Here is a 9118-nt window from a genome sequence, read left to right as displayed (position 1 = left end):
TACCCCGGAGAGGCCACACACCCCCCGTGCAGTGGCTGCTCCTGGGTGTGTAACCTGGTAAACTCCAGGGGGTCCCTGGGCTGCCTTAGCCATGGACTGTCCCCAGGCACCGCCAGCATCCCAGGTACCTGAGGGGTCTCCCCTTGTGCCTGTAAAACCTTCATGCCTGGCTTTTTTGGGGTAGGGAGTTGACAAATTACTCTGTGAGCCTTGGCTTAGGGGCACATCCTCATCACACTAATACCAGCACATGGATGGCACTGTCCCCTCTGGATTCGGCATGGCACGAGGCGATGGGGATGAAGCTCTGCCCCCAAGCTGGGTCCCAGGCAGGACTGGGGTACCCTTGTCCAGCACCACGCATGTCCCTCGGTCCCCGCAGCGCCCAGGGAGCAGCGTGTGCTGCCAGCCTGACCCAGGCCAGGGTCACGCAGTGCTCCACGCCCCGGTGGGCACGGCTTGCGGCACAACGACGCGCTCGTGGGCACCAGCAGGACCCAGCGGTGCCGGCTCCTGGCATCCACCTCCAAGCCCCAGAAGAACGGAGGTGGCACGGCCGTGTGGCCCCTCTGCACCCCGCCTGACAGCAGCAGCCACCCCAGGGACCTTTGGCCCCAGCTCTCCCCTCGGCTGCCATGGGCACGCGCTGGCCGGGCACCTCGTGGGTGGATGGAAACTTGGCCGGAGGTGCATACACGGGGTAATGATAAACGGCAGCGGGGCGGCGGTGACGGCAGCGCTGGCACCGCTCCCCGCCCGCCCGGCCCCGCACCGCACACGCTGAGCAGCAGCGGTCCCTGCAGCTGTGTGCCACCATCGCCGGTGACATGGAGACCACCCTGGTGCCTGTCCTGCCAGCAGGACCCTGCCACAATGCTGGTGCGACCGCTGCCACCGCACTCAGCCAGGACAGCAGAGCTGGGCCCCTGGTGGGTGATGCTCGGGTGGCTGCGAGGATGGAGGATGCGCGCATGGCCTCACCTCCAGCAGCGACACCTCCTCCTCCTCCTTCTCCTCCTCCTCCTCCTCTCCCACGTAGGATGAAGCACACGGTGCTGAGGCCACATCAGTGGCCACCCCACAGGACCAGGGCTCCAGCACGGCCCCAGGAGCATGGGGCGATGCAGAGCCCCGGGCAGGCGAGGTGGGATACGTGGGGCGTCCTGGGGGCACCGGACCCCGGGGGCGCGTGCCCCATCCCGCCCCAGGCCGCGGCTGACGTGGGCTGTCACGGGGTTACCCATTAACTGCAGGAATTTCTGGGGAGGAGGTGAGTGGCAAGCAGAGGCGAGGGGCAACGCTGGGCTCCTTAGACTTTGCTCTTGGCGTGCATATAAAGGGCCCCGGTGCCCCGCGGGCCACTTTGCCAGAGGGACGCGTGGATGTGGCATGAGGACATGGCACTGCCCTGACTGCTTGGCCAGCCCCAGGTGAGCAGGGCCCCGGGGCAGGACCGGCTGCTGGTGGCCCCGATGGGGCAGGACCTGGCTGTTCCCAACTCCCTGCCCCATGCCCACCAGCTGACCCCATCCCATGGGCTGCTTTCCCTGCGGGAGCCCTGGGGGTGGCACAGTGGCAGCTGGCGGCCGAGGGGACCACGGGGATGGTGCTCCTTGGAGGTGCCACCACTGCGTGGCTGCCTGCAGCGTGCTGGGGAGGTGGCTGTCGGAGCGGTGCAGCCGTGGCTCCGCCGCGGTGACGTGTGGCTGCTTGTGCTCAGAGTCACCCAGAGCGATGCTGCCGTACCGCAGGGAGAGCCCGGCCATGCCCCGCTGCCCGGTGCGGGGAGGAAGGGTGGTGCACGGGCCCCAGTTCGCCTACTGCCCCAGCCCCCCAGGTAGGTCCTTCCTCCCCCTCCTCCTCCTCCTCCTCACCCTGCAGAGCTCAGCTCCGCTTCCACGTGCTGGGCAGGGTCCCTGCCTGGCACCCTCCAAAGACGTGGCCATAACGTGGGTGCCACCTCTCCCCAGCTCTGCACAGGCTGCCGGGTGCCCACGCCTGTCCCTTCGCCGTGAGCACGGTGACTTGCCCTGACCATGGCTTCCTGTGCCCCGGCTCCCCGGGGAGGCTGGTGGAGGGCATGGAGCGCTACGAGCTGGACGCGCTGCCCTGGCAGGGGCCCCGGCTGGGCTTGGACGAGCTGCAGAAGCCAGGTGAGGTCCCCGCAGCGCCCCGGCACGGAGCACCCCAACCAGAGCACCCGGCGTGGAAGATGCTCGGCACCCCGGGGTGCTGTGGGCAGAGCAGAGGGAGGCGGAGGGGACCTGGGGACCGGTGGCACAGCCGGGCATGGGGACACGCGGCCGGCGTTTAACACTTCCTCTTGTCTTGCGCAGAGCTGGGGTGCTGGGCGAGGGTCCAGTCCATCTGTGTCTCCCTTCTCAAGGTGCCCCTGATGTTCGGCTTCCTGTACCTCTTCGTCTGCTCCCTGGACGTGCTCAGCTCTGCCTTCCAGCTGGCCGGAGGTACGGCCACGGGGGCAGCGGGCAGCCGGCGGCACTGCTGCTCCGGCACCCTGCTGCTTGCGCTCTCTCACAGGCAAGGTGGCCGGGGACATCTTCAAGGACAACGCCATTCTCTCCAACCCCGTGGCCGGGCTTGTGGTGGGCATCCTGGTGACTGTGTTGGTGCAGAGCTCCTCCACCTCCACCTCCATCATCGTCAGCATGGTCTCCTCGGGGCGTGAGTGCGCTTGCTGGGAGCCGAGGCTGGGGGACAGGGTGGCTGGAGGGGGCCACCCCGAGCTGGGACACGTGGGGCTAGCGGGTCTCTCTGTCCCCAGTGCTGGAAGTGCGCTCTGCCATCCCCATCATCATGGGCTCCAACATCGGCACCTCCGTCACCAACACCATCGTGGCCCTCATGCAGGCCGGTGACCGCAGCGAGTTCAAACGGTGAGAGCTGCTCGGGGCTTGGGGGGGCTCGAGGTGGGGCTCGGGGCTGCCCCGTGCCCACACGTGGGCTCCTCCATGCAGGGCTTTCGCCGGTGCCACGGTGCACGACTGCTTCAACTGGCTGTCCGTGCTGGTCCTGCTGCCGCTGGAGGTGGTGAGCGGGTACCTGCACCACGTCACCCGCCTGGTGGTGGCCACCTTCAACATCCGCAGCGGGAAGGACGCCCCCGACCTGCTCAAGATCATCACGGAGCCCTTCACCAAGCTCATCATCCAGGTGTCCTCGGGCCGCCCGTGCTGTCCCCAGGCGCGGTGTCCTTAAACCTGCTGGTGGTCCCCCAGCACTGTTGTCCCTTTGGTGGTGGTGGCCTCAAAGCCTGGGAGCGGTGTCCCCATCACGGCGAAGATGCCCCCAGGCTGGGTGTGCTGCCAGCCCCCAACCGCCCTCTCCGCCGTGTTGTTGCAGCTGGACAAGTCGGTGATCACGGGCATCGCCACGGGGGACGAGAGCCTGCGCAACCGCAGCCTCATCCGCGTGTGGTGTGGCCCCGCGCCCCCCCAGGTGAGGGGCCCCTGGCCTTGCCATGGGGCTGGGAAGGGTGGAGAGCTGGGAGGGAGCACGCTGGCCACCCCAAAAGCACCCCAAAGAGTGGGGTGGGCCCTGTGGAGCCACCTAAAGCCTGCTCTCACCCTACAGACAGCTGCCGGGGGGCTTGGGGCCCCCCCAAACTGCATGTCCCCCGGCCACTGCAGCGGTAACAGCATGGAGAGCCTCCACAACGTCACCAGGCAGAAGTGTGAGTGGGGCTGGGGGCTGCCGGTGCACGGGGGGCTGGAGTCAGGACGCGTGGCAGGGCTGGGAGATGCTGGGCTGGGGGTTTTGGGGCTGGGGGTGTGTGTGTGTGGCGGGGGCAGGTCTGTGAGCGGGGCCGGGCTGGCCCCAGGCCCTCGCCCAGCCGTGCTGTGGGGCAGGTGAGCACCTCTTCACGGACACGCCGCTGCCGGACCTGGCCGTGGGGCTGGTGCTGCTGGCCGGGTCCCTCGTCGTGCTCTGCACCTGCCTCATCCTCCTGGTCAAACTCCTCAACTCCGTGCTCAAGGGGCAGGTGGCCAAAGCCATCCAGAAGGTCATCAACACTGGTGAGTGGGACGGGGACCACCGTGGGATGAGTGGGACGGGGGCCCACCTGCTCCAGCCTTCCCTGCCTGCCCCCAGCCACCCCCAGGCCCAACCCTGGCTGCCCCTAACCCCCAGCCCTGCCTGGTCCCCAAGTCCCCTGTCCCCATCCCTACCTGCTCCCCGCTCTGCTTATGGCTGTCACATCCTCCTGGTGTCCACGTCCCCCTTCCCCATCCACCCTGGCCACCAGCCTCCTGCCTGCCCCAAGCCTGGCCCTATATGCAGCATCTGGCCCTATATGCAGCATCTGCCCCGCCAGCTCCCTCCCCAGCACCGTGTAGGAGCTTTGGGCTGCTCCCAGCTGATGTTCCCCTCTCTGTGTCCGTGTCTGTGCCGTGGCAGACCTCCCGCACCCGTTCAGCTGGCTCACCGGGTACTTTGCCATGGTGGTGGGCGCTGGGATGACCTTCGTCGTGCAGAGCAGCTCTGTCTTCACCTCGGCCATCACGCCCCTAATCGGTGAGTCCCAGCCGAGCCTGGTTCCCTGCCACCTGCCGGTCCCCACCACGGTGGCCCACGGATGCTGGGGTCCTCAGATTTGTGTCCCCAATGGAGAGCACGGGGTGCTGGCAGGCGATGCAATGGCATGGGGTGCCTGTCCCACAGGCTTGGGGGTGATCAGCATTGAGCGTGCCTACCCGCTGACCCTCGGCTCCAACATCGGCACCACCACCACTGCCATCCTGGCCGCCCTGGCCAGCCCGGGGGACAAGCTGGCCAGCTCCTTCCAGGTACGGGCAGCCGGGGGACTGGGGGAAGCCCACACACCCCCGTGCCCAGGCTGACGAGGCAGCTGTCCCCGCAGATCGCCCTCTGCCACTTCTTCTTTAACATCTCCGGCATCCTGCTGTGGTACCCGCTGCCCTTCACCCGCCTGCCCATCCGCATGGCCAAGGCGCTGGGCGAGCGCACGGCCAAGTACCGCTGGTTCGCCGTGCTGTACCTCATCGTCTGCTTCCTCCTGCTGCCCTCCCTCATCTTCGGCATCTCCATGGCGGGCTGGCGGGTGCTGGTGGGGGTGGGCGCCCCCTTCCTCGGCCTCCTCTTCTTCGTGGGCCTGGTGAACGCGCTGCAGGCGCGCAGCCCCGGCCGCCTGCCCAAGTGGCTGCAGACCTGGGACTTCCTCCCGGCCTGGATGCACTCGCTGCAGCCGCTCGACAACCTCATCACGCGCGCCGCGCTGTGCTGCACCGACCGCTGCCGCAGCCCCGAGGGCTGGGACGAGCGCGAGGGCGCAGCCCGCGACAAGGCCAGGCTGGGGCTGGACAACCCCGCGCTCTCCTACCCCGAGGAGGTGCCGGGTCCCGCGGTCCGGGTGGGCTCCCCCCGCCTGCCCCCGCACGGCGCCACCCGCCTCTAGTTGGTACCGGGCTCCTGGCCTCTGCGCTGGTTTCCAGTGTCCCCGTTCAGCTGGTGTCTAATAAAGGCCGAGCACCCAGGTGTGTGAGGCTTCACCTGCCTGCCCCAGGTGTGTGAGACTTCAGCTCCTGCCCCTGCAAGTCCTGCTGGACGCCCGCCGTCCGCACCCGTGTCTGTACATCGCCCACACACAGCCTCGCAGCCTGCCCCGGGGCTGCATGGGTGCCCAGCACTGGGGGAGCACCAAGCATCTTCCTCCACCTCCCTCGTCCCCAGAGGGCTGAGCCGGTGGTACAGGGTTGGTGTCACATCGCCCAGTGTCACGGCAGCGTGTTGGTGAGCTGGACACGGCATAGGGCAGCCAGAGAGGTGCTGCGGGTTGGGGCTCAGCAGGATGCTGGCACAGCACCACAGCGCAGTGCCCCAGCCCCACAGCACGAGCCCACCACCCTCCCGGTGACCCTGGCCGGAGCTCTTTAAGCACTGGCAAGAACTGCTTCTCCCACTGCCCACAGATGCTTGGGCTCCTGCCAGAGATAGCAGCCGTCCGGCCGTCCCTCCCTCCCTGCTTCCCGCCCTCCCTCCTCCCCAGGGCTGGGACGAAACGGGCTGCCCGAGCCAGCGGGGCTGCCGCCGAGCCGCTGCCGGCTGTTGTGGGGACAGCACGAAGGCAGCGGGCTGGGGGACACCGGTTCTGCCCCGCCGGACCGGGTCAGATCAGGAGCCGCGGTGGCCAGGACGCCTGGGCGGTCGGTGATGGAGGGGCCGAGCGGCGAGAGGCTGCGGTGAGCGGGGAGCACGCAGCGGGGGGCAGCCCCATGGGGATTCAGCCACCAGAGGGGCTGGGGCCGGGCCAGCATGGAGGCCGCCGGCACCCTCCCCAATGCCTCCGGTAACGGCAGCCACGCCGGCAGCCCCCCGCACGGCCCGGCGGCCACGGGGCTCATCCTGCTGGCCGTCCTCGCCGTCCTGCTGGCCACGCTGGTGGGCAACGCGCTGGTGGTGGCGGCCGTCTCCACCAGCCGGGCCCTGCGCGCCCCGCAGAACCTCTTCCTGGTGTCCCTGGCTTCGGCGGACATCCTGGTGGCCGTCCTCATCCTGCCCTTCTCGCTGGCCAACGAGGTGATGGGCTACTGGTACTTCGGCAGCCTGTGGTGCAGCCTCTACCTGGCGCTGGACGTGCTGCTCTGCACGGCCTCCATCGGGCACCTCTGCGCCATCAGCCTCGACCGCTACTGGGCCGTCACCCGGGCGGCCCGGCTCAACCTGCGGCGCAGCCCCGGCCGCGTCAAGGGGATGATCGGGGCCGTGTGGGCCACGGCCGCCCTGGTGGCCCTGCCGCCCCTCTTCAAGGCCCGGCCGCGGGCGCGGGAGTGCGAGCTGAGCGACGAGACGTGGTACGTGCTGGCCTCCTGCGTCGCCTCCTTCTTCGCCCCCTGCCTTGTCATGGTCACCGTCTACTGCCGCATCTACCGCCTCACCACGCGCAGGAACGCCGCTGTCCTCGCCGCCCGCCGCGGCTCGGTGCCGTGCCCTGGGGAGGCGAGCAGGAGGGCGTCCTGGGCCGCGGCACCGGGCCGGCGGCGCCGGAGCCAGCACCACAGCGTGTCGCTGTGCCGGCGGCGGCTGGTGCGGGTGCGGGAGCGGCGCTTCACCATCGTGCTGGCCGTGGTCATCGGGGCCTTCGTGCTCTGCTGGTTCCCTTTCTTCTTCACCTACAGCCTGGAGGCCGTGTGCGGGGAGGGCTGCCGCGTCTCCAAGCCCCTCTTCAGTTTCTTCTTCTGGATCGGCTACTGCAACAGCAGCCTCAACCCCGTCATCTACACCGTCTTCAACAGGGATTTCCGTGCCGCTTTCCGCAGGCTCCTGGCAGCCCCCGGCCGGCACGGCTCCTAGAGCCCCCCAGGACGGACAGCTGGGACACGGAGGGCTGTGCTGCTGATCCTGACCTCGAGGTACTTTCAGAAATGCAGGATGTTGCAGGAGGGTGAATAAAAAAGGACAGATTGCACACCCGGGGCTGGTGTCTGCCTCCCAGGAGCCTGGTGAGCTGCCCCTGTGGGCACGCAGCCCTGTTCCTCTCCCAGGTTGTCCCATTTCCCCCTGCCACCTCTTCCAGCATGGGTGACCCGTCAGAGGTGACAACTCGTGTGGCACCTCTGGTGAGTGCCAGCGCTCCCTGCCCCCCCACCAGGCAGGGACAGCCTGAGCTGGCTGGATTTGCCCAAGAACAAGCAAACTCCAGCTCCTCTGCATGCATTTGGCCCCAAGCATCCTCATATAAAGCACAGGGACAGACCCTGTGGCTGCTGTGTGGGACACAAAACCCTCATGTGGCAGCACCATGGGTGCTGGGCTGAGCTGGTCGTGCCACACAGCATCCCAGTATCGGCCCAGTGCCTCCACCAGGGCTCCCCAGGCTGTCCTCTCCAGCATGGAGCTGTGCCATGCCATGGGGGCATGAGGGGTGCTGGGCTGGGGCAGGACACCCTACTGCCTGTTCGGGGGCTTCAGCAGGATCTCGCTGCAGGAGGAGAGGCCGTCCTCTCCTGGGAGAGTGCAGGAGATGGGGCCATGCAGAAACACACTGCCTCACGGCCTGGGGCACGAGGGGGCAATTGTGGGGTGAAGACCGGGGGCAACCACAGCCCCCATGGGCAGTGCCCGTGCTCGGCAGGCCAGCCCGGCCCCGCTGCTCTGCGCAGACACGCAGGGGTCAGAGGCGCCTCGACTTCTCCAGCTTCGCAGCTCAAAATAGAAAATCTCAAAACATCAAACTTTCACTCGGCTAAAAACAGCCGCCGGCGCCTGGGAGCCGGATCCTGAGGAACGCCGGCCCCAGGCCAGCCCCGGGGACCAGCAAGGGATGCGGGCACTCGGGTGGTGAGGGGCAGGTGGCCCCGGTCGGGTCGGCGTGTGGCACCATCGCCAGGCACGGCCCCACTCCCCATGGGGATGCTGTGGGATCGGGCCCGGCACTGGCATGGTTTGGACGGAAGGAGCTGCCCCTATCGCCACTGCCTGCTTCCCCTCCTGCGGCCGGCCTTTCGCCTTTTCACAATTAACCAGCACTTTGCGGCTAAAAATACCCGGGGTAGGGCACGTGAGGGGTGCACAGCCAGGGAGAGACACAGCAGGATGCGCATCGCAACCCACGGCAGGCAGGCCAAGCAGGCTGCCCCATCCCCTCCATGTCCCTTTCCATTCAAAGTTTGTTCGAGGACTGCTTTACCCCCCACAGCACGACCCTTATTTCTGCTCAGCTGGCGAGCTGCTGAGACACAGGCACTGCCGGGAGAACAATTCCCCTGCGAGCACCGATTATTCCTGCCCCCGTGCAGTACCTGCGCCTGTCGGCATTGAACCGCATCCTGTGTTGTCATGCTGTTTCTCTGATTTGTCAAGATTATTTTTGAATTATTACCCTGCGCTGTGACACGCGTGGGTTTGCAGCCCTCTCCCCCTCCAGCCGGGCTGCCACCGGCTCTGCTGGGGGGCACCGGGACCCTCGTGCGTGCTCCGACACCGTGCTGCGGGCAGCAACGCCTGCCCGCGGTGCTGCAAAATGCCAGCTAGGAGGAAACTGAAAGCTGCACTTCAGGGGTGAGCGTGCAGACGCACGAAAACAAAGTCATTGCATCTGCGGCTCAAAATAAGCATATGCCACCTTTAAAAGGAAAAGAGC

General features: G+C 67.5%; 2 protein-coding genes across 3 annotated transcripts; both read left to right on the top strand.

Annotated features, from left to right (window-relative positions):
• The first annotated feature begins 1365 nt into the window (after window positions 1-1365).
• SLC34A1 (solute carrier family 34 member 1) lies at window positions 1366-5539 on the top strand. 2 transcript variants are annotated; one of them, XM_035559705.1, is made up of 13 exons: window positions 1366-1430; window positions 1721-1837; window positions 1971-2153; window positions 2337-2465; window positions 2539-2682; window positions 2783-2894; window positions 2976-3171; window positions 3361-3456; window positions 3592-3691; window positions 3867-4034; window positions 4417-4533; window positions 4681-4805; window positions 4880-5539. In XM_035559705.1, the coding sequence occupies exons 2-13, from the start codon at window positions 1735-1737 to the stop codon at window positions 5432-5434; spliced, it is 2028 nt and encodes a 675-aa protein (XP_035415598.1). In that variant the 5' UTR covers window positions 1366-1430; window positions 1721-1734; the 3' UTR covers window positions 5435-5539. The 2 variants fall into 2 exon arrangements, with proteins under 2 accessions (XP_035415598.1, XP_035415597.1); XM_035559704.2 differs by lacking the exon at window positions 1366-1430 and having other exon boundaries at window positions 1735-1837; window positions 3574-3691; window positions 4880-5434.
• Window positions 5540-6291: 752 nt separating this feature from the next.
• Window positions 6292-7329, top strand: LOC118254509 (alpha-2C adrenergic receptor-like). Its single transcript, XM_035559784.1, has one exon. It carries the CDS (start codon window positions 6292-6294, stop codon window positions 7327-7329), a length of 1038 nt encoding a protein of 345 aa, XP_035415677.1.
• The last annotated feature ends 1789 nt before the right edge of the window (window positions 7330-9118 follow it).

The sequence above is a fragment of the Cygnus atratus genome, chromosome 14 (genome assembly GCF_013377495.2).
Source record: "Cygnus atratus isolate AKBS03 ecotype Queensland, Australia chromosome 14, CAtr_DNAZoo_HiC_assembly, whole genome shotgun sequence".
In the NCBI taxonomy this organism is placed as follows: domain Eukaryota; kingdom Metazoa; phylum Chordata; class Aves; order Anseriformes; family Anatidae; genus Cygnus; species Cygnus atratus.
The sequence above is the reverse complement of the archived record's forward strand: the minus strand, read 5'-3'. Positions and strand labels throughout refer to the sequence as shown.

What these genes read in the sequence shown, in the direction of transcription:
- SLC34A1 (XM_035559704.2), top strand. Translation starts at nt 1,735, where the DNA reads ATGCTGCCGTACCGCAGGGAGAGCCCGGCCATGCCCCGCTGCCCGGTG. An exon ending in GGACGAGCTGCAGAAGCCAG is followed by an intron (nt 2,154 to 2,336) that starts GTGAGGTCCCCG and finishes TGTCTTGCGCAG; the next exon opens with AGCTGGGGTGCTGGGCGAGG. An exon ending in GGCCATCACGCCCCTAATCG is followed by an intron (nt 4,534 to 4,680) that starts GTGAGTCCCAGC and finishes CCTGTCCCACAG; the next exon opens with GCTTGGGGGTGATCAGCATT.
- LOC118254509 (XM_035559784.1), top strand. Translation starts at nt 6,292, where the DNA reads ATGGAGGCCGCCGGCACCCTCCCCAATGCCTCCGGTAACGGCAGCCAC.